Below are 24,709 nucleotides of genomic sequence, written 5' to 3' on the forward strand. Positions count from 1 at the left end.
CATCAAATCACCACCACCTCTTCCTGCAAACCGCGGCCGCCTACTAAACGGTCTCCCTGTCTCATCTCGTCTTCCCACCAGAGGGCTCTGCTGAAGTGCAGTCTAACCAAGTCACCACTCACCCCCAACTGTTTACAACCTCTCAAGCTTCTCAGGGCTCTCGGTGTCACTTCTACTTCTCCACAGAACAAACAACAGAGCTGTCTACCTCTGTGTTTTTCCATCCAACTGTCGTTAGCTGTTCTGAGCCTGATGTCTTTCACTTCTGGGCCACTCTAAGTTCTCTCGGCCCTCCAAGAACACTGGTTCCACCCTCTTCATCTTAACTCTTCACCCTTCAGGTTTCACCTGAGACCTCTCACCTCCTCCAGGAAGGCTCCCCTGACTCTCCCCACCTGCTCCAAGACACCAGACCTCCCTGCTTTACCGTCCACGTCGTACTCATTTGACGGACACCACCCGGTCGCTGCTGGAGGCCGAGGCCTTACCCGTCTGTACCGCCATCTTACTCCAAGCCCCTAGGACAGCAAGCTCCCCACAGACGCACACTGAAAGGAGGAGCGGGGGGAGGACGGACGATGGGGGCTGGTGGAAAGGCTGCTGGATGCCCAGGGCAGAAGGGCTGGCGGGGCACGTGGGCAAAGGACAGAGCACGAGTTCCTCAGACCCTGCTGCGCTGCCCCCCTGGGTGGTGTGGCTCCGCCTCCACGCTACCTGCATCTCTGCCTGGTGGGCTCTCGTGGCCCCACCCCGCCTCGTCTCTGTTCCAATCCCACTTCATGTCAGCGGCCCCCACCGTCTGCATCTCCAGTCCCCGCTTCGTGCTTCCTCCTAGCCCTTCCCTCCATGAGCCACCTCATGTCCCCTCCCTAACGTCCTGTCTGCTGTCTGCCTCTCCACTTGCCTGTAAGCTTAGGAACGGACGGGGCCCTTGTTCGTTCGGCTCATGGCCGCGTATTCCCAGCACCTAGGGCGCTGGCTGGCACATGCATATTGGCCGAGCTAACGAAGGCAGGTGGACTGATGAGTGGACGAGACTCGTGGTGGCGTAAACAGAGGGGAGAAAACGGGCGCAGACACACGAGTGACCGTGACGCACGCCTGCGGGCCCTGCTGGAAGGCGGGCAGAGGGCAGCACAGACGCACGATGGACGTAAACCGGGCGCGCGTGTGCAGAGGTAAACTAAGGCTGCAGCGGCCTTAAGAACAAGGCCCTGGGACCGACTGTCTGGGTTCAAATCCCAGCTCCGCCACCAAGATGGACGGGCTGGGTGTCTGGACACCGGCCTTCCCTGCGGCTTCGCGTCCTCATCCGCAACGTGAGGTCACAGTAGCGTGTGCTTTGTGGGATGCTGCAGTGATCGATCAGGATATTAACACACGTGAAGGGGCAGGTCACGTCTAGCACACGCTGGTAGCGTGTACACGTGGATCGAGGGCCGTGGACAAGAGGACAGCACAGGACACGGGCTGGCGACAAGACTCACAGGTTGGTGGGGCTTAAGCAGAACATGGAGCTGTAAGGGACGACGGGTCGGGGGCCGCTCCTTATCACGCCATCAGCTTCCACCTCCTTCTTCCCTGCTGCTGGGCTTCCCAGGTCCACGTTACCACCTGCAAGGACACGGGGCCACCGAGTTGGGGTGGGGCTCCTACACCCACACCGCGCAGGTCTCGCCCGGGGCGACAGACACTCTCCCAGCTCCGACCCCACAGGTCCTCATGGGCCCACCCACAGCTTCACACGAGGCCCCTCCGATCACACTCAGGCCACCACCGAGGCGGACAACGGCAGGGCCGTGCCAGCGCGGAGGGTCTGGGCCGTCTGCCCCAGAGACCAGAGACCCTTCCTCACCTCTCCCGCCACCGGGGTCGCTGGGGGGGCACCACGCCCAGCGGGCGTCCCAGCCTGTGGGCTTCTCTGCTTCCCTGGGGCCACAAATCTAGATGTTCAGAGAACATCAAAGCCGCCTTCAGCCCCAGGGACCAGGGCCAGTAGGTTCCCCTGTCCCAGTTCAGGGCTCAGCCCTCGAGAGGAGGCATCCCGGCTGCCTGGCGAGAGCTCCCGCTCTCACTGCAGGGGCTGCGGCAGGGCCAGCAGGGCAGCGAGGAGAGGGGCCAGCCTGGCCTGAAGCCGCTCTCCGGAACCTGCGGCTCAGGCCGGGCCCACAGCACAGGGCCCGCAGAGGACGCCGACCCAGAGCGGACATGGGCACGGCTGCCGCCCACACACCCGCTCGGCCCTCGCCCTTCGCCCTTCGCCGCCCCTTCCCCGAGGCCCGTCCTCCGCGCCGTCAGCACCCCGTCCTCCACTTGGCGCCCACAAATCGGAGTCCCCAGGGTTAAAATGGCCGTGACCACCGCTCTCAAGTAGACTTTGCTGTTCTGCATAGTACGTTTCTCACAACAGTGTTTCACTTTCAACTACCCTAAGGTATGTCTCCATTCTTGCAGGCGACAGTTCCCGAGACCCCAGGGACGCCAGGGAGGACAGTGCAGTGACTTGGAGCCAAGGCCCACTGTCCACCTCACTTTTACTTCTTGGAAGAACCATAAAGTCAGAAATGAGGGAGGCTCCCTCCAGCATGTGTGAAGACGAAGGCTCTAAGCTTCCCCCCTGGCTGCTGGCCACTCTGAAGTCCTGCAGAGAACGGCCGGGCCAGAGAAAACAGCCTCGACCTGAACGTGAAACCAGCTAGAGCCACAGCAGCTACGATACTTCGTAGACTGTCAGCTGCCACCATCCGGCACCATTCAATTCCCGGCTGAAGGCATAAATGATAGCATCTTCTAAGAAAGCAACTGGGCAACACTTATTTCAAGTAAAAAATTCTGTCTATTGATTTAATTTGTACAAAATCATCTCCTAAGGAAATCAAGCATGCACACAAACATCTGTATTCACAAAGGTGTTTGTTATAAGTTCTTTCACAATAACAAAAACTATGAAAAGTATAACCATAGGAGATCGACTAAGTGTGCGATACTTACAGGAAGCATCATACTATGAATATTAAAAATGCATACAAATAGTTTAAATGACTTATCATAAGCTTTAAAGAAGAAGCTTATGATAAGGTAAGTTAAAAAAAAAAAAAAAAAAGACAGGCTACACACTTGTATATCCCAGATGGGCTCAACTATGAAAAATAACATATACAGGGAGAGAAATAACACCAAAATAACAGTAACTGTGGTGATCTCCGAAAGGCTTTCTGATAATAATCTTAATTCTCTTCACTATACTTTGAACACTAAAATTTTTTTTTCTGTGATGAGCATGTGTAACTTTTAAATTAAGAAACATTTATTATTTTAAAACCACAGCTTTTCAGACTCTTCCACAATAACAATTAAGCAAACCCAAGGACAAGTAAACTGGGAAAAAGGAACCACTATACACTGAATGAAGAATTTTTCTGCTCAGAAGAGGTGGAACAAAGATGCCAGAGCCTGGATGGAAATATTTCTCCTGAAATAGATTTACTACTACAACAACAGCAGAAATCATCAAGTAAGTCAAAACAGACCAGGAATAAAGGGAGAGGATCAAAACGAGAACTACAACAGACTAAGGAAGTATCCTGTTGGAAGCTGTTAAAAAAACCAAAAAACTAGACAGTAACAAAAATTAATTCATTGAAACAGAAGACAATCAAGCCAGATGGCCAGATATGGGGGAGGGTGGTGGATAAAGAAAGGAACAGAACGTTCACTGAAAACAACATGTGCCGGGCTGGTCCAGGTGCTTTATTCTCACTACGGCACTTACTGGCACGTATTATTACCTCCAGTTTGCAGATTAAGAAACTGAGGCTGGGGCTTCCCTGGTGGCGCAGTGGTTGGGGGTCCACCTGCCGATGCAGGGGACATGGGTTCGTGCCCCGGTCCGGGAGGATCCCACGTGCCGCGGAGCGGCTGGGCCCGTGAGCCGTGGCCGCTGAGCCTGCGCTCTGCGGCGGGGGAGGCCACAGCGGTGAGAGGCCCGCGTGCCGCAAAAAGAAAAAAAAGAAACTGAGTGTGAACGGAGGAATTACATTGTGGGGACATGATCGACCAAAGCTGGGGTGAGGCAGGAAAGCTGAGTGAGGCAACGCAGTCAACTGCTCCCTCCAGAGGACTGAAGGGAGAGCAGGCGGGTGGTGCGCTGGGCCTCCAGGAAAGCACGGGTGAGCCCTCTGTGACTAGAACATGCCTCATGTGGCCCACCGACCAAGGCAATCATTTCCAACTTGCAGAGAACTTAAGCCTAATGTCCCAAGGCATCCACCACGTACAGAATTTCTCTCCTATAGCTCTGTACCATCCTTGGGAGAACTGAGAAAGCAACCAAACAATTCTTTTTCTGTAGGGCTTGATTGTCAAACAAAGCCCACTTCAGAAAGGGTGGATTACGGTCAGTCATAGATGAACCCAAAACAAAAAACATCAGCAAACATACAAGGACCAGAAAACAAACATCACCCCCATACAAGGTGGGTGAAAGACAACAGAAACAAGTAATATATATATAAAACCCCCAATGGACTTCAGATATAAGTACCTTTAGATGAGGACTATAAAAGAACTAAACATAAATATGTAAAGAAATTTTAAAAAATGAGTCTCTAAAAAATGAACAAGCAATAGAAGTCTATCAAATTGACCCAGCATTTCCATGGCCCATGACAGAGAGGCTTAAAAAGGACTCATCCTCCTACTAAAAACAACTATAAAAGCTGAAAAAAATACATAACTGTTTAAAGGCACAGGGAACCAGCTGACACGGACAGAACCTGAGAAGCTACAGTCGTTGGGAGAAAGGAGGCGTGAGGCGAGCCCTGTGCACATGGGGCCGTTTTCGCAAGCAACTCGCCTACCGGGCGGAGGAGTAGCAGACCGAGTGTGAGGGGGGCGAAGGGTCTGGGGATGAGGGGCAAAACCCCGGAGAGGAGAGACGGGCAGGGAAGTGGGGCCCCCTGCCGGCCCCGAGGAACCCCCTCCAGTCACTGCGGCACGAGAGCAAGACAAGGCTGGCCTCTGCCAGAAGCAAAGGGCCTCGAGGCGGGTGCAGGGCTGAAGACTCGAGACTGGGTGCACGTGCAAACAGAGATTTAACTTCACTACCATTCCGCACTCGGATTGTTCTTGTTCTCGTTAGTGATCTGGCTGAAGAATTGCATATCTTGAATAATTTGCTCTTAACCTTACTTTTTCTACAAGGCCTATCATTTTCAATGCATGGCATTTTCAGAAATGCATACATAATGTTATAGCAGGAAGGTCTGTACTTCAGGAAGACAGAAAATGATATTAAAGGAAGGTCTGCAATGTAAGAAATTGGTAAATCTATCAATGAATAAACACAGTCTCTATAAAGTTGTTGGGAAGGAAGAAAATTTTCCTCTACGTTCCTACATTCTTCTGACTGGTCTAAGAATTAAACTGACGTGAGATTAACAGGAGAAAATCAAATTTAACTTCGTACATACGGGAACCACACACACGTGGGAGGTTCAGACAGAAGGGTAAAATGAGGTATATACACCATCTTAAGCTAAGGAATGGGATAGGAGCCTGGGGCTTCCAAGGACAGGAGGGTCATTCACAGGACAATATAAAAAAGGGCAGGTTTTTGGTAATTAGATGCTTGCCCTGCCATACAGATGGGGCCACTTAGATAACATTTATCTCTGGTAATAACTCTTTCCTGGGAAAAATCCCCCATTTAAATTCTTCTAGGTAGTTAAGGGAGGGGCAGTTGCTTCTCTTAGCTCAAAATAATCCTCATGCAAAAGTGACACGTTCTGGGGAGGGTTCATCCTGAATGCCTACAAAGTCAGAACAATAATAATATCTATTCTGTGGGGGAGAAAAGGACTAAAATGCCGGATGCTAACAAGGAAGATGGGGGAATGTGATTGCAGCTGCTGTTCTAAGGTCTTAGAACTTAATAAAATAACTGTAGATTTTGTTATGCATGCATGATAGAATTATAAGGGTAACCACTTTTAAAGACACAGAAAATAATTCACAGCTTATAAACTAATATAGAGGGAAAATGTGACACGAGAGCAAATAAACAACCAATTATTCAACACTAAAAAGCAAGGAAAGGAGGACAAAACATAGGAAAAATGGAACAAATGTCACAAGTCCAAGTCAACTAATAATCACAATACATACAAGCAGACGGAACCTGGTTACTGACTGACACAGATCATCCAGATGGAATTTTTTAAAATGCAGTTATATGTAGTTTCCAAGAGACAAGCCTAAAATCGAGGCCACATAAAGGCTGGAAGTCAAAAGATGGGAAAAGAATACACTTGGCAAACGTTCATTTAGAAAAAACAAAATAAAACAAAACTCAGGTATATATTCACATCAGAAAAATACAATGTAAGAAAAAATCATTATTAGAGTTAAAGTGGGACAGCAGAAGATGACAAAGAGTTCAGCTCCAGTAAGACACGGCAATTTTAAATATACATAAAGTGGCTTAAAATATAGAAAGCAAACACATATATTTTAACATAAGCTTTTTTTTGAAAAAGAGAATAAATAAAAGAAAAGGCCTAACAAAAGAGATTCAGAAACACATAGTAACTATTTTAGAAACATACACAATAGTACTTGGTCATCTGTTAGCATGTTTCCTACACTGAACTGCATGTTTCAAACTATTCAAAATAACTGCATTAAATATAGAAACTTAAATAAAAACCCCCACACACACAAAGCAAGAGCTGACAGATCTACAGAAAGAGATTTCAATGCACCTCTCTTAATTATCGATGGGTCAGTGTGGCCAAATATTAGTGAATATATAGAATATTTAGCAACACAACTAACAAACTTGATTTAGCAGACAAATATAAGAAGCCAAGTGTTCCCCAAATCAGAGAAAACATATTCCTCTTAAGCATCCATAAAACATTTACAAAAGTCGACCATATGCTAAGCCATAAAGCAGTCGTAAATCTCTCGTCTCAAAGAAGACCCTCATGCAGGTCATGTCCTCTAATCACAGAACAATTCAGTTGCAATTTCAGGCAATAATCGGAAACCAAAAGATTAATTAAGATTTAAATTTTACAATTGGAAATTGCAAAACAGATGTTAAATAGTTCATGGGTCGAAAATTACATATCATAGGCAGTATAAATGTGTCTACACAGAAAACAGCAGAAAAATGATTTACAATAAGAGATTCTGTTTGGCAACTCTGGCTGGACACAAACCTGAAGGACAAAAATTGCTTGCATTTCTACATGGTTGGGGCAAAAAAGTTTAAAATACAATTTTTTTAAACAATACTATTTTAAAAACCAGAATAAATAAAAAGACAAAAGAAGGAATCTGGGGCAGTGAAACTACTCTATATGATACTACAATGACACAGGTCATTATACGTTTGCCCAAACCTTTAAAAGGTACAGCACCAAGAGTGAGCCCTACTGTAAACCTTGGACTTTGAGTGACAACAGTGGTTCACGGAGGCTCACTGACCTCCACAAATGTGCCACCGGGTGGGGGAGGCTGACGGGGCAGGGGCAGGGGGTGCACAGCAAGTCTCTGTGCCTTCCATTTAATTTTACTTGGAAACTAAAACTGCTCGGAAAAAAAAAAAAAGACAAAAATACAAATGTTTCAGGGTAACAGAAAAGAGATATAAATATGAAATCTAAGTAGTTAGGTAAAAATCCTATAATTTGAATTACAAATGCCAAAAGAATACACGGTATATTCTTCTTTTTTAAAAAGAAAAGAAAAAGTCCTCAAAAGCCTGAAAGCAGTAAAAATCTAGTAGCCATGACCATATTGGTAAATAATACCATTTCTCACCAAAGGAACCACAGCATCTCAGATCAGGTTCTACAGAAGCAGACCATGAGATGAGGGTCCATGTGCAAGTGACTGATTAAGGACGGACTCCCAGAAGGAACTGGAAGGGAGCAATAAGGCAGACCAGGGCAGAAAAGGAGGCCAGGAGAGGGGGCAGCTTCAGATGAAAGTCCTGCAACAGCGTCAGCTGCTCCTTCGGGGGACCCTGGGGTCTGAACTGAGCCTCAAAGTTGTCAGGCCTGAAGCCAGAGGGCTGGGCTTTCACCTCCCGCACTCCTTTGCCTAGTGAGGGCCACCTGTGGGCGTCAACCCTCAGGGACTTCCGCCTTCCATCCCCCACGTGTTGGGAAGCACCTCTAGTGGTCAAGGGCAGCCCTCCAAAGAGGAGCTGAAGGTGAGGCCACTGGAGGCAAAAGGACCCTGAAGGAAGGGAAGGGAGATCTGGAAAAGCAGCAGGTGTCCAGGACACAAGTCTCCTTGGAGAAATGGCCGATTCCAGGTCTCGGCAGGGCGGGTACACAATGATCCTGGAACGTTTTGTCACAGATGAAAGCAGAAAGCTGTCAAAGACAACAGGCTGTGAGAAGGTAAAAAAGCCAACTTTAAGGGGCTCCCACTATCCAGAGACAGGACAATTTGAGCATCAGAACTAACAGTGAGTCCAAAGGACTGAAACACACCAAACACGTTAAAATCCAAAGATTCATGACAATAATTTTGTTAACGCTCTCGATGACTGTATTTGGAGTTCCTAGTGTACCAACTCGCTATTTTGAAAACTCATATGTAAAGGGACGGAATTAAGCATGTATCTTGCTAATACAAATACAAACTGTATTTCAGGGTAACCAAAGAGTTGATGAGGGAAGTTCTTCCTTATAGAAAATGTCAGAATAATTAATGAAGAGAGCATGATAGAATTATAAATTCACAACTGTGCAATGCCAAATAAAATCACAGATCTGGGTGACCAGCATCAGTGCCTACTAGATCATTAGGGGAAAGGTTGGTGGAGAACTTTACAGTGGATGGATCGGGCTCTACCCACCCATCAATCTTAACACGGCCCAAAGGAAAACACTAGACGGTATGTGGTTCCGGATGGAACGTCAGATGAAGCACACAGCCAGCCGCCTATGAAGCGTCCCCAAAGAGTTTAACCTGATCACAATCAAGATCTGCAGTTCAGGGCTTCCCTGGTGGCGCAGTGGTTGAGAGTCTGCCTGCCGATGCAGGGGACGCGGGTTCGTGTCCCGGTCCGGGAGGATCCCACGTGCCGCGGAGCAGCTGGGCCCGTGAGCCGTGGCTGCTGGGCCTGCGCATCCGGAGCCTGTGCTCCGCAATGGGAGAGGCCACAGCAGTGAGAGGCCCACGTACCGCAAAAAAAAAAAAAGATCTGCGGTTCACAAACAAGGGTGATTTTTTTGCCTCCTAGGGATACCTGGCGATGTCTGGAGACTTCTTTTTTTTTTTTGGTTGTCACAACTACAGGGTACTACTGGCATCTAGAGGGGAAAGGTCAGGGATGCTGCTAAACATCTAAAAAGCACACAAGACAGCCACCAACAACAAAATTTCAATAGTGCCAAGGTTCAGACGGTCTGTTTTAGGATCTAAATATCAGTTAACAGGAGATACTGAGGATGGAGAAAGGTGTTAAATGACACCATGATGCAATCAACCCAATCCAGAATGGTTTACAGTTTCTTCAACAAATAAATGGCATGTAGAAAATAGTCACAGAGTAAAAGAGACGTAAACAGATTAAGCTAAGTCAAATGAGCAAACCTTGTTTGGATCCTGATTCAAACAGATCAATAGTAAAAAGTTATTTTTGAGATAATTGGTAAAATTTGAACTTGGGATAGGTATTAGACAATACTAAGAAATTACCATAAACTTTGCTAGGTGTAATAATGCTATTGTGGTTGTTAAATCCTTAATTGTTAGAGATGCTTACAGACACAGTTATACCTAAAGTGATTAAAAGGGAAAAAAAAGTGAAACATGATTAACAAATTGTGGATAATCGCTTTGAGGGTGAGTGGCAGCAAATAGGGGTTCATTATACTTGGGTCTCTACTTACACTGTTTCGATTTTCCGTAATGAAAAGGTTTTTATGTAAGCAGCCATAGAGAGAAGAGAGAGCCACACAATGGAAGCATTTGGACTAATGATTAGCTTCTCTACAGAAAGAGCAGGAGGCAGAAGACAGTGGAATCATCTCAAAACACAGAGAGGAAATAACTAACCAACTAGAATTCCATACAAATCGAAACTTCTTTCACAAACAATGGCAAAAAGATTTCTCAGGCAAATTGAGAGGATTTACCACCATCAAACCTCACTAAAAGAAGTTAGAAAAGATGTTCTTCATGCAGAAGGGATAAAAAGCCAAATGGATGATCTGAAATACAAAGGGTGATAAAATACAAGAAAAAAAAAATGGAATCAACAGGAAAAATATTTTTAAACCAATAAAGAAATCTTCGCCATTTGGAAATTCAAAATTGTACTTACGAATAACTAATGGATCAAATAAGAAATCATAATGAAACCTGGAAAAAGATTTAGAATTAAAAAATATGACATTTCATAACTTGTAACATAAAACTAAAATAATTCTTAGAGTCAAAGTTAAAGCCTTAAACACCCTAGCAAAGTAGAAAGGCTTGTGTCAGAGCTGAGTATTCAACTAATAAATGGGGAAAGAGATTACAATAAGAAAGCAGAAGAAAAGAAACAATAAATAAGAACATAAGGACTTCCCTGGTGGCACAGTGGTTAAGAATCTGCCCACCAACGCAGGGGACACGGGTTTGATCCCTGGTCTGGGAAGATCCCATATGCCGTGGAGCAACTAAGCCTGTGCGCCACAACTACTGAGCCTGCACTCTAGAGCCCTGGAGCCACAACTACTGCGCCTGCGTGCCACAACTACTGAAGCCCGCCCACCCTAGAGCCCGCATGTCACAACTACTGAACCCACGTGCTGCAACTACTGAGCCAGTGTGCTGCAACTACTGAAGCCCGCGCACCCAGAGCCCATGTTCCGCAACAAGAGAAGCCACTGCAATGGGAAGCCCACGCACCGCAACGAAGAGCAGCCCCCACTTGCCGCCAACTAGAGAAAGCCCGTCTGCAGCATCGAAGACCCAACGCAGCCAAATAAAAAAAGAACTAATGAAACAGAAAAAGATATGATAGAGAAGCTCAAGAAGGCCAAAGTTGAGACTTTAATAGCCTATGAAAATGGACAGAACTTTAGGGGGGGAAAAAGGGGTTTATCAAGGGAAGGAGGGAGGGAGGGAGGGAGGGAGGGGAGGATGGAAAGAAGAAAAGAAGGAAGGAAGGAAATTTAAAATGTACTGTGGCCATAACTACAAATCCAGCAGAAACTAAAAAGATAAGAGGCTGTGGCTCCCATAGACAACAGCAGTCACCCACACTCAGATTTCTGCCTACGTGCTCCATAACCCGTGTGGTCGATAAGGAGAGGTGACAAAATCATTCACAGTCCATGCCTACAGCATATGGGAAATAAGAAAACTACAAACTTGAATTTATACGTAAGCGGGAAAACAAACCTCAGACCTGCAGAATCAGGCAGGGATTGTATGGAGAAGGGAGAGTGAGGAGGGTCCTAGTAATGCTGGAACACAGACAACATCAACTCATTCATCCACAGGAGAGAAGGCCCCCCCCACCGCCACCCCCCGCCAAGCAGGGAAATACTGAGAACAGGTTTGAGATCTGCTAGGTCAGGGTGTTGCTTCTGGGGACTTGAAAGGAGAGGCCTGGAAAGTCCAAGGCACTGGAGATGGCAACCTGGAAAAGACAGTGAGAGACGTGACTTCAGTGGCTCAGTGATGTAGGGAAAGAAGAAACAAGTGTCTGAGGCCCAGGGTCCTCCAGAGCTAGGATTTTATCACAGAATTAGAACTAGACAAACACTCCCCACTAGGCACCACTGAAAAAGAAACTGGGTTTCACGGTGCTAAATAAGAAGGTGTTCTTGAACTAGAAATCAAGTAAGCTGCCCAAACCCCTCCCCTACTCTTCAAAAAATCACATGTAATTTTTGGTCCAAGAGACTGTAACATACTTCCTCATTATCAGAAAAATGAATCCAACAACCATACAAAGCTTCTACATAGGAACATAGAAAGTAAGGATGAAAACTTTTCAGGTAATAAAAATACTCCACAAAAAAACAAGTGCAAAGCAGAGGAAAACTGTTACACAACTTTCCAACATGAATTAAATATAACTAAACAAACAGTTGTTGATAAGGAAGAAACACCACAAATCAGATTCAAAAGCTCAAAATAAAAACATATGGACAACTAGGCAATGTGAGATGAGAGCTGACCAAACTTAGGAGAGAAATTGAAGAAAAAGACAAACATATCTGAGAAATAGTTAAAGAGAAAAAATCGTCTTGGAAATCACAAGGAGACAACAGATAAGTCCAAGGGAAAACAGATATGACTGAAATTATAGCAAGGGAAAAAGAATTTAGGAGTGAAATGAAGAATGAGTTTTCAGAAGGGTAAGAGAGAAGTCCATACAGAAGATAGACAAAGGAGATTTAACACCAGTATAACTGGAACGTCTGAAAAACAAAAATAAAACAATGTAATATAACTAACATTTAAAACTGTAATCCCAGAAATTTTTCCTGAAATGAAATAACACCTATCAATTGATCTTTGACAAAAGTACCAAAGTAATTCCATGGAAAAAGACAGCGTTTTCAACAAACAGTAATGGAACAAATGGACATCAATGGTGGGGGGGGAGTGGATAATGAGAACCTCAACCCTTACCTCATGCCATATATAAAAATTAACTCAAGACTTCAGCTTTGGAAAAGATGGAATAGAGGTACTTTCTTCCATTCATCCTTCTAAGCACACCTTAAAACCCTGGACATCATAGGTAAGGCCAACCTAAGAAGATTCCGAAAGGTGGAGAAAAGAAGGCAGATTTGCTGGTATCTTGGAAACTGAGGAACAACACAACAACAGGTTTTGTTTCTGGGTTTTTTTTTTTTTTTATGCCTCATACATCCTTGGTGCCGGAGAAGCAGCAACCCAGAATGCCAAGAGGAAAGATTTTTCAAGGCCAGCTCTCCCTAGTGACAGGACCAGGAAAGGTAGAGCCTAACCAGGTGGGAAATTTATAGCCAATAACCACTCTACTAATACCACAGAAAAAAACTGCAGCCCTACTTCCACTCATATGAGCAGAGGCCAAGTGGGGAGCCTTGACCTCCACCCTCACCGGTCTGTAATGAGGTACCCAAAGCCCCTACTGAGGTGGTATCAGAGAGAGCCAAGTGAGTGCAGGAACTTTCATACCCACCCTGTGGTAAAAATAAGACTCCCAACCCATGCAATATCAGAAAAGATTACATGGGTAGCCTGGACTTCGATTCTTACCCAGAGGTAAGGAGGCATCCCCTTCCCTTTATCTGCTAGAGTGAATCTTAGTGGAAAGTCAGGACTTTTACCACCACCCAGAGGTAATGAGGTCAACCCTTACTGTGTTAATGCAGGCCATGTAGGGAACAGTAACAAGGCTTCCCCTCTCTCCCAGACAAGATGGTATCAGTGGAGGCCCAGTGAGGAGCTAGAATTCCCAGCTCAGCCCAGCTGGGACAAGGAACCCACTCCCACTGGGTGTCAATGGAGGGCAAGTGAGGAACCTGTATTTCACCCCAATTTGTCAATAATGAGGCAGCTCCCCAACCCTCCCCCTGTTGGTGTGTTGTCACAGCAGACCAGCAAAAACAGAAGACTTAAATAAGACTCAGAGGCTCATAACATAATATCAAAATGTTTAGGTTTCAATCAAAAATCACTTGTCATACCAAGAACCAGGAAAAACTCAATTTGAATGAGAAAAGACACCAAGATAATACAGATGTTAGAATTATCTGACAATGATTTTAAAGCACCCATCATAAAAATGCTTCAACAGATGATTAAAAACACATTTGAAACAAATGAGAAAAAAATCTCAGCAAAGAAAAAGATGATATAAAGAACCAAACATAAATTTTAGAACTGAAAAATACAATAACTGAAATTAAAAACTTAATAGATGGGCTCAACAGCAGAATGCAGGGCACAGAGGAAAGAATTAGTGAACTGGAAGACAGAACAATAGAAATTACTCGATCTGAACAACAGAGAGAAAACAGACTGAAAAAACTAAACAGAGCCTCAGGGACCTTCGGGACTATAACAAAAGATCTACCATTCATGTCAACAGAGTCCTGGAAAGAAAAGAGAAAGAGGGCAGAGCTGAAGATGCAGTCAAAGACATAATGGATGAAAATTTTCCAAAACTGGCAAAAAGACATAAACCTACAAATTCAAGAAGCTGAGTGAACCCCAAACAGGATAAACCTAAAGAAACTCATGCCAAAATACATCATAATCAAACTTCTGAAATATAAAGACAAAGAAAAAATCTTGAAAGCAGCGAGAGAGAAACAACATCTTACCTATAGGAAGAAAACAATTCGAATGACAGTGGATTTCTCATCAGAAACCATGGAGGTCAGAAGGATGAGGCACACGTTTTTTCAAGTGCTGAAAAAAAAAGAACTGTCAACCCAGAATTCTATACCCAGTGAAAATATCCTTCAGGAATGAAAGGAAAATCAAGACATTCTCAGATGAAGGAAAGCTAAGAGAATTTGTCACCTTCAGACCTACCCTAAAAGAATGGCTAAGGAAGGTCCTCCAAACAGAAAGTTATGAAAGAAGAAATATTAGAACATCGGGAAGGAAGAAACAAAGAACAATAGAAAGAGCAAAAATACAACACACTTTCCTTCTCCTCTTGAGTTTTCTGAATTACGTTTTACGGTTGAAGCAAAAATTATAACACACAATGATGTGCTTCTAAATATATGTAGAGGAAACGTTTAATTATTTTATACATGCGGAGGAAAAAGAGAGGTAAAGTTTCTATACTTTACTCCAACTGGTAAAATGACAACCTTAGTAGACTGAGACAAGTTATATATATGTAATACCTAGAGGAGCCATTAAAAAACCAATACACAGAGATACACTCAAAAATACTATAGATAAATCAAAGTGGAATTCTAAAATATAATCAAGTAACCCACAGGAATGCAGGAAAAAGAAACCAGAAAAATAAAAAATAGAAAGAATACGGGGACTTCCCTGTCACTCCAGTGGTTAAGACTCCACGCTTCCAACACAGGGGCCGCGGGTCTGATCCCTGGCTGGGGAACTAAGATCCCATATGCTGTGTGGCACAGCCAAAAAATAAAAAATAGAAAAAATAAACAATAGGAAAAATAAAACAGCAGAGGTAAGCCATAATATATAATTACATTAAACATAAATTGTCTAAATATGAAAAAAAAAAGAACTGACAGAGTGGATGAAAAACATGACACAATGATATGCTGTCTATAAGAAACTAACTTAAAATATACCTATATAACTAGTTTAAAAGTAAAAAGATGAAAAAGATATACATCTTATAGGCAAATATTAATTTAAAAAAACAAGGGTGGGTATATTTATATCAGATAAAGTAGACATCAAAGCAAAGAAATTTATCAGGTATAAGGGACACATTACACAATGATAAAAGGGTCAATCTTTCAAGAAGACAGAATTCTAAATGTGTATGTACTCATCAACAGAGCTGAAAAATTTGTAGAGCAAAAACAGATAAAACCGAAATAGACATTTGATCTGGATAGGGGTTTAAGAAGCACATTTCTGGTTGGATACTGGAACATCTCTTTCTCGACAACTGATAGATCTAGACAGAAAATCAGCATGCACACAGAACTCCACAGGATCCAACAGGATCTAACTTATACTTACAGAATACTCCACCCAGCAACAGCAGTATACATATTCCTTTCAAGCACACCCAGAACACATACCAAGAAATGCCATCTTCTGGGCTAGTAAACAAACCTTAACAAATTTAAAAGAACTGAAATCATACAGAGTGTGTTCACTGACCACAAAATGATCAAACTAGACACCAAACAGAAAGATAACAGGAAAACCTCCAAACACTTGGAAACTAAATAACACATTTCTAAATAACCCATGAGTCAAAGGGCAAGTCTCAAGGGAAATTTTTAAAACAAAACTGAATGAAAATGAAAAGATAACATATCAAAATCTGTGGAACACAGCTAAAGCAGTACTAAGAAGAAAATTCATAGCACTAAATGTTTACATTAGAAAAGAGGAAAAGACTTAATCTAAGCGGCCATCTCAGGAAACTAAAAAAGAGCAAAATAAACCTGAAGCAAACAGAGAGAAGAAAATAATAAAGAGCAGAAATCAAACGCAACTGGAAACAGAAAAACAATACAGAAAAATCAATGAAACAAGAATGTGTTTCTTTGAAAAGATCAATGAGAGTAACAAATTTCTAGTAAAACTGACAAAAAAGAGACAAGACACAAAGCACCAATACCAAGAATGAGACAGGGGCAGTCACTACAGATCATGAAGACATCAAAAGATAATAAGGGAATACTACAAATAACTATACACACATAAATTTGACAACTTAAAGGAAATGGGCCAATTCCTTCAAAAGCACAAACTAATGCAACTCACCCAGTATGGTTACATAACATAGCCCTATTAAGGATAATTTTTAAATTCCAAAAAAGAAATGTTTCACTGGCAAATTCTATCCAACATTGAAAGAATTAACACCAATTCTACACAGTCTCCTCCAAAAAACATAATAAGAAGCACTATCCAATTCATTTTATGAATTTAGTATTTTTCTGATACCAAAACCAGACAAAGAGTACAAAAAGGAAAACTGTAGCGCAATATCCCTGATGAATACAGAGGCAAAACTCTCTAACAAAATATTATCAAACAGAATTCAGCAATATATAAAGATAATTATACACAATGACCAGCAGAGTTTATCCCAGGGATGCAAGGCAGGTCAATATTTGAAAATCAATCAATGTGTAAACTACCATGTTACAGAAGAAAAACCACATGATCATATCAATTGAGGCAGAAAATTTGACAAAATTCAACACTCATTTAATATAAAAACTTAGGAAAAAAAGCGACAGAGGGGAATTTCCTCAACTTGATAAAGAACATCTTAAAAAACAAACAAACAAACCCCAAAACAACTGCTAACATCATACTTAGTGGTGAAAGACTGAGTGTTCCCTCCTCTCACAAGACGGGAACAAGGGAAGAATGTCAGTTCTCACCACTGCTGTCCCACACTGTACTGGAAGTCACAGCGCCACAAGGGAAGAAGGGAAATAGAAGGCATACATATCAGAAAGTAAAAAATAAAACTGTTCACTTGCAGAGTACTTGATTCTCTATATACTAAATCCCAAGGAATCTACAAACACTGAGGGGAAATAGAAAACAAAATTGCATAATTCCTTTAAAATCTGGTGAAAATGAAAACACCAAATATCAGAATCTATAGGCTACAGTTAAATTAGTAATCAGAGGAAAATTCAGAGCCTTAAATCATCATATAATAAAAACTAAAGACTAAAATAAACTTAAATCTCCAACTAAAGAAGCTAGAAAATGAACGACAAAGTAAAACAAAAAAAGGCAGAAGGAGGGAAATAATGAAAATAAAATTGGAAAAAAAATGAGTTTTAAAGAAAACCACAGTAGAACTAACAAATATGCTGGTTCTTTTTATAAAAATCCACAAAATGTATAAACTTCTAACTAATTTAATCAAGAACATAAGGCGGAAACATAAAATATACAGGATAAAAAATAAGAAGGGGGAAAAAAACAGTGAGCCAGAGCAAATTGTTTTAAAAACTTAAGCCACTTCTTTGCATAGCTCTTATGTACATAAATTGGAAAACCTAGATCAAATGGATCATTACAGTTTACCAAACTGATCTTAGGAGATAAGAAAGTTTAAACAGACCAATATCCATACAGAAACAGATAAATTATCAAAGAATTATCCTAACAACAACAACAAAAACCAAACCCAGATGATTTCACAAAGGAACTGTACCAAATCTTTAAAGACCAAGTAATCCTAATGCTACTTAAACTACCCCAGAAGAGGAAAAGAAGCAAACGTTCTAATTCTTTTTATGGATCAATAATAGGTACATCCTACAAAACGTCTCCTCAGGTAAAATTTCTCAACAGAGCACCTCTCAGTTTTATAATACTCACACTTCAGGATAATATATGTATCTCTCATTACAACATTGTTGAGGCTTTCTTGACTGTTGTTTATGCAGGAAAAATGTATACATCCCCAAGACTCAAAACACTGAAAACTGTCAGGCAAGATTCCAAAGTCAGTTGGTTAGCTATCAGAATCATGTGTCTATGCTTTGGAAAAGTGCAAGTTTCACTGAAGGAAGTGTTTCCAAAGCAAATGCTTGTTAACAGCTATTTTAACTGTGGTGATCAGGAAACAATGTATTAAGTGTTTTCTGTGATTAACTGTGCTTTAGTTCTGTTTTAAGAAATTGGTTGGGGATTTTGAGTACAACTAATTATAATACATTATAATTTGTATAGTACATTACAATTTTTCCCATCCAAAATAATGGGAAATGGGACTCCCGTTACAACATGTGATTTTCAGAAATGGATTAATGAAGTTAAGCAAGAGATAACTATATAGCATTAATACCTAAACCTTATGACACTTGAACATAATATAGGAAAGCTATAGAACACATCTCAATATCCTAAAATACATCTCAATCCAAAAATCCTCCATAAAGTATCAATATTATCAAACAGAATCCAGCATCACATTAAAAAATAAATATGATAACCTAGTGGGGTTTATTCTAAGATTGCAAAGATAGTTCAAGATCTGAAAACTTATTAGTATAAATCCCCATATTTAAGGGGAAAATATTTGATCTCTATGGATGCTGAAAAGACCTTCAACAAAATTCAACATCTATTAAAGATTTAAAAAATACTTACTGAAAAAGAAATTAATGAACACTATAACATGATCTTATACACACACAGACACACAGACGTAGACACACACAGACACACACCTCTCAAGCCCCAAACCAGAATCGTACTTAGTGTAGGCAGAAGCAAGGTAAGGGTACCTAGTAACTCCAATGTTAGTATATTAGCTGGTGAAATCAGGCAAAAGAAAGAAAGAAAGGAAGAAAGGAGGAAAGAAGGAAGGAAGGAAGGAGGGAAGGAAGGAAGGAGAGAGAGAGGAAGGAAGGAAGGAAGGAGGGAGGGAGGGAAGGAAGGAAGGAAGGAAAGAAGGAAGGAAGACCTAATATTTGGAAAGGAATAGTTACAACTGTACTTGCAAAATTTTGCATAATATACTTGGGAAAAAACAAAGAGAATCAATGCTAAAACTAATGAACAATTTGAAGATACAGAAAAGTAGTAGGATACAAAATTAACATATAAAAGTCAATAGCTTAGATTTCTGCTCCTAGTAGAAGTCATACCAGGGACCAAATTAACCCTCCCACCAGTAACAATCAAAAACACCAGACATTAAGAAAATGAAAAGACAAGCCACCAACTGGGACAAAATATTTTCAAATCACATATCTGATAAAAGTCTTTATCAAAATTATACAAAGAACTCTAAAAATTCAACAATTAGAAAACAACAACCCCATTTAAAAGTGGGCAAAATGTCTGTTTTCAGACCACAATGAAATAAACTCGAAATCAATAACAGAAAGATAAATCTCAAAGTATGTAAAGATCAAAGAACACACTTCTAGATAACATACGGGTCAAAGAAGAAATTTCAAGAGAAATTTTAAAATATTTTTAACTAAATGAAAATGAAAACAAAACTTATCAAAATTTGTTGGATGCAGGGGCTTCCCTGGTGGCGCAGTGGTTGAGAGTCCGCCTGCTGATGCAGGGGACACGGGTTCGTGCCCCGGTCTGGGAAGATCCCACATGCCGCGGACCGGCTGGGCCCGTGAGCCATGGCCACTGAGCGTGCACGTCCGGAGCCTGTGCTCCACAATGGGAAAGGCCACAGCAGTGAGAGGCCCGCGTACCACAAAAAAAAAAAAAAAAAAAAAAAAAAAAAAAAAAAAAAAAAAAAAATTTGTTGGATGCAGCAAAAGCAATGCTTAGAAGGAAATTTATAGCATTGAATGCATAAATTAGAAAAGAAGACAGACCCCAAATCAATAATCTAAGCTTCCACCTTAGGAAGAGAAAAAAAGAGCAACTTAAATCCAAAGTAAGCTGAAGAAAAGAAATCGTGAGAATTAAAGCAGAAATCAATGAAACTGAAAACAGCAAATCAACAGAGAAGATCAATGAAACCAAAAGTTGGTTCCTTGAAAAGATTAGTAAAAATTGAAAAGCCTCTAGCCAGGCTAACTAAGATAAATGAGGGGAAACACAGATTCCTAACATCAGAAATTAAAAAAGGAGACATCACTACTGATCCCATGGACATTAAAAGGATACTAAATTAATACTATGAACAACTCTATGCCCACAAATTTGATAAACTACTTGAAATGGACCAATTCCTTTGAAGGACACAATCTGCCAATATTCAAGAAGAAACAGATCATCTAAATAGGTTTATATCTATTTCTTCTAAATAGGTTTATATCTATTAAAGAGATTGAATCAATAATCAACTACCTTCTAAAACAGAAAACCCCAGGCCCAGATGGGTCCCACTGGTGAATGCTACCATATATTTAAGAAAGAAATCATACCCATTCTCTACAATCTCTTTCAGAAGATAGAAGCAAAGGGAATACTTCAAACTAACTCTAGGAGGCCAGCATTACCCTGATACTAAAACCAAACAAGCCATCACAAGAAAACTATAGACCAATATCTCCCATGAATACAGATATAAAAATTCTCAACAAAACATTAACAAATCGAACCCAAAAAAGTATAAAAATAATTACATACCACAACCAAGTAGGATTAATCCCAGGCATGTGAGGCTGGTCCAACATTCAAAAATCAATTAATGCAGGACTTCCCTGCTGGTGCAGTGGTGAAGAATCCGTCTGCCAATGCAGGGGACACGGGTTCGATCCCTGGTCCAGGAAGACCCCACGTGCCGCGGAGCAACTAAGCCCGTGCGTCACAACTACTGAGCCTGTGCTCTAGAGCCCGTGCACCACGACTACGGAGCGCACATGCCACAACTACTGAAGCCCGTGCGCCTAGAGCCCGTGCTCTGCAACAAGAGAAGCCACCACAATAAGAAGCCTGTGTACTGCAACAAAGAGTAGCCCCCCGCTCACTGCAACTAGAGAAAGCCCACATGCAGCAATGAAGACCCAACACAGACAGAAAAATAAATTAAATTAAAAATAAATTAAATTATTTTTGAAAATCAATTAATGTAACCCATAATAACATCAACAAACGAAAAAAGAAAAATCATATGATCATATCAACAGGTGCAGAAAAAGCATCTGACAAATCCAACACCCATTCACCATAAAAACTCTCAGTATATTGGAATAGAGGGAATATTTCCTCAACTTTATAAAGAATATATACCAAAAAAACCTACAGCTAACATCATACTTAATGGTGAGAAATTCAAAGCTTTCCTACTAAGATCACGTACGAGGAAAAGATGCCCCTCTCACCACTCCTTTTCAACACGATAGTGGAAGTCCTTGCTAATGCAATAAGGCAAACAACAACAACAACAACAAACTATACAGATTGGGAAGTAAGACTAAAAACTTGTATTTGTTTGCAGATGACTTGATCACCTACATAGAAAATCTGAAAGAATCAAAAAAGAAAACTCCTGGAACTGATAACTGATTTTAGCAAGGTTGCAGGATACAGGGTTAACGCACAAAAAGTCAACTGTTTTCCTATACACCAACAATGAACAAGTGAAATTTAAAATTAAAACACAACACTATCTACATTAGCACCCCACCAAAATTGAATACTGAAGCATACTTCTAACAAAATACGTACAAGATCCCTATGAGGAAAACTACAAACTCTGATGAATGAAATAAAGGAACTAAATAGATGGAGAGATGTTCCATGTTCATGGATGGGAGGACTCAACATTGTCAAGGTGTCAGTTCTTTTTCCAACTTTATCTATAGATTCAATGCAGTCTCAATCAAAATCCCAGCAATTTATTTTATGGATATCAGCAAAATGATTCTAAAGTTTATATGGAGATGTAAAAGTCTCAGAATAGCCAAAACTTCAGTCTTAGAGAAGACTGAAGTTAGAGGATTGGCACTACCCAACTGCAAGACTGACTATATAGCTGCTGTAGTCAAGGCAGCGTGGTACTGGGGAAAGAATGAACAAGTAGATCAACAGAACAGAAGAGAGAGTCCAGAGCCAGACCCCCACAAATAACAGTCAACTGATCTTTGACACAAGAGCAAAGGCAATACAGTGGAACAAAGACAGTCTCTTCGACAAATGGTGCCGGAACGACTGGACATCCACATGCCAAAAAACTTAATCTGGAGAGACTTCACACCCTTCACAAAAATTAACCCCAAATGGCTCATAGGCCTAAATGTGAAATGCGAAACGATAACACTCCTAGGAGATAATGAACAACTTTTGCTCTGTGAAAGACATCAAGAGAATGAGAACACAAGCAACAACCTGGGAGAAAATGTTTGCGAAAGACACATCTGATAAAAGACTGTTATCCAAAATATACAAAGAACTCTTAAATCTCAAAAATAAAAACAACCACCTGATTAAAAAATGGGCAAAAGACCTTAGACACCTCAGCTAGGAAGATATACAGAGGGTAAATAAGCATATGAAGATGTTTCACAGCAAATGTCATCAGGGAAATGCACACCGAAACAATCTGATACCATGACACACCTATTAGAATGGCCAAAATCTGGAACAGTGACAACACCACATGCTGGCAAAGATGTGCAGCAACAGAAATTCTCATTTATTGCTGGTGGGAACATAAAATGGCACAGCCAGTTTGGCGGTTTCTTACAAAACTAACCATATTCTTGCCATGTGATCCAACCATCATTCTCTGTAGGATTTAGCCAAAGGAGTTAAAAACTTATGTCCACACAAAAACATGCACACAAATGTTTATAGCAGCTTTATTCATAACTGCCAAAATTTGGAGGCAACCAAGATGTTCTCCAGTAGTTGAATGCATAAATAAACTAAGGTACATCCAGCCAATGGAATATTATTCGGCACTAAAAAGAAATGAGCTACTAAGCCATGAGAAAACATGGAGGAACCTTAAATGCATACTGGTGAGTGAAAGAAGCCAATCTGAAGAGGCTACACACTGTGATTCCAACTATATGACACTCTGGAAAAGGCAAAAGAACAAAGGCAGTGAAGAGATGAGTGGCTGCCAGACGTTGATGGGAGGTGAGGAGGGATGAACAGGCAGAGCACAGAGGATTTTTAGGGCAACGAAAATATTGTGTGTCATGTTACAGTGATGGATATGTGTCATTATACATTTGTCCAAACCCACAGAATGTACAACATCAAGAGTGAACTCTAACATACCCTGTGAACTTTGGGTGATTGTGATGTGTCAATGTAGTTTTATCCTTGGTTTTTTTTTTTTTTCCAAAAAGCACCATTCTAATGAGTGAAGCTGATAATAGGGAAGCCTATGCATGTGTGCGGGCAGAAGAGGATACGGAAATCTCTCTACCTGCCTCTCAATTTGGTTCTGAACCTTAAACTGGTCTTTAAAAATTTGTCTCTAAAATTTTTTTCAAATAAAAAAGTTTAAAAGTGGGCAAAAGATATGAACAGGCACCTCACCAAAGAAGATATACAGATGTCAAATCAGCTCATGAAAAGAAGCTCAAGATCATATATCATTAATGAATTGCAAATTAAAACAATGAGATATCAATACACACTTACTAGAATGGCGAAAATCCAAAACCCTGACAATACCAAATGTCGGAGACGATGTGAAGCAACAGGAATTCTCATTTACTGCTGGTGGGAATGTAAAAATGATATAGCCAGTTTGTTAGACCAGTTTCTTACAAAGCTAAATGTAGCTTTACCACACAATCCAAAAACCATGTTCTTAGGTATTTACCCAAATGAGTTGGAAATGTACGTCTACACAAAAACCTGAACATGAACGCTTATAATAGCTTTATTTATAACTGACAAAATTTGTAAGCAACAAAGGTGTCCTTCAATAGGTGGATGGATAAATAAAGCGTGTTCCATCCAGACAACGGAATGTTATTCAGCACTAAAAAGAAATGAGCTACCAAACCATGAAAACACACGAAGGAACCTTAAATGCACATGGGTAAGTGAAAGAAGACAATCTCAAGAGGCTACGTACTAGGTGATTCCAACTATAAGACGTTCTGCAAAAGGCAGACCACAGAGACAGTAAAAAGATCAGTGGTTGCCAGGGTTGGAGAGGAGGGGCCACCCCTCGACTCCCGTGGACAAAAACCAGGTGGGGACCCTCAGGCTAATCCAGAAAGAATCAGACCCGGGGGGCTGATTTCGGGAGTCTGGGAAGACAGACACACTACTGCCGCGGGCGGTGAAATGACAGAATGGCCCAGGGAAAGCCTTCTTCCAAGGAAGCAACGAGGAAGGGGAGGCTCAGCGGGCAGGGCCAGCCACCCGCACTGTTACACCTGGCGCTGTGCACTGTACATAGGCCCCAGGCGAGAGCACCTGAGTAAGAGGGAACAGGCGCGTGCGCGTGTCCGTGTGCGGACACGTCTGCAGACAGGCAAGCGTGTGGCAGCACCTGGGTCTGCCTAAGGCTGAATCTTCATCTGGAAAATTCCAAGTCACTTCCGCCCCGGGAATGTTTTTTTCTATCCTTGGTGTTCAC

General features: G+C 41.7%; 1 protein-coding gene across 6 annotated transcripts in view; it reads right to left on the reverse strand.

Annotated features, from left to right (window-relative positions):
• Positions 1 to 24,709, reverse strand: part of CACNA1B (calcium voltage-gated channel subunit alpha1 B) — a 194,564-nt gene that overhangs the window by 55,963 nt on the left and 113,892 nt on the right. For all 6 annotated transcript variants that reach the window (XM_067040195.1, XM_067040194.1, XM_059073189.2 and 3 more), the window contains one exon: positions 1,488 to 1,614. In XM_067040195.1, the coding sequence (XP_066896296.1) occupies positions 1,488 to 1,614 (127 nt within the window). The remainder of the gene's footprint in view (positions 1 to 1,487; positions 1,615 to 24,709) is intronic.

Source organism: Kogia breviceps, chromosome 8, assembly GCF_026419965.1.
Source record: "Kogia breviceps isolate mKogBre1 chromosome 8, mKogBre1 haplotype 1, whole genome shotgun sequence".
Taxonomy (NCBI): Eukaryota; Metazoa; Chordata; class Mammalia; order Artiodactyla; family Physeteridae; genus Kogia; species Kogia breviceps.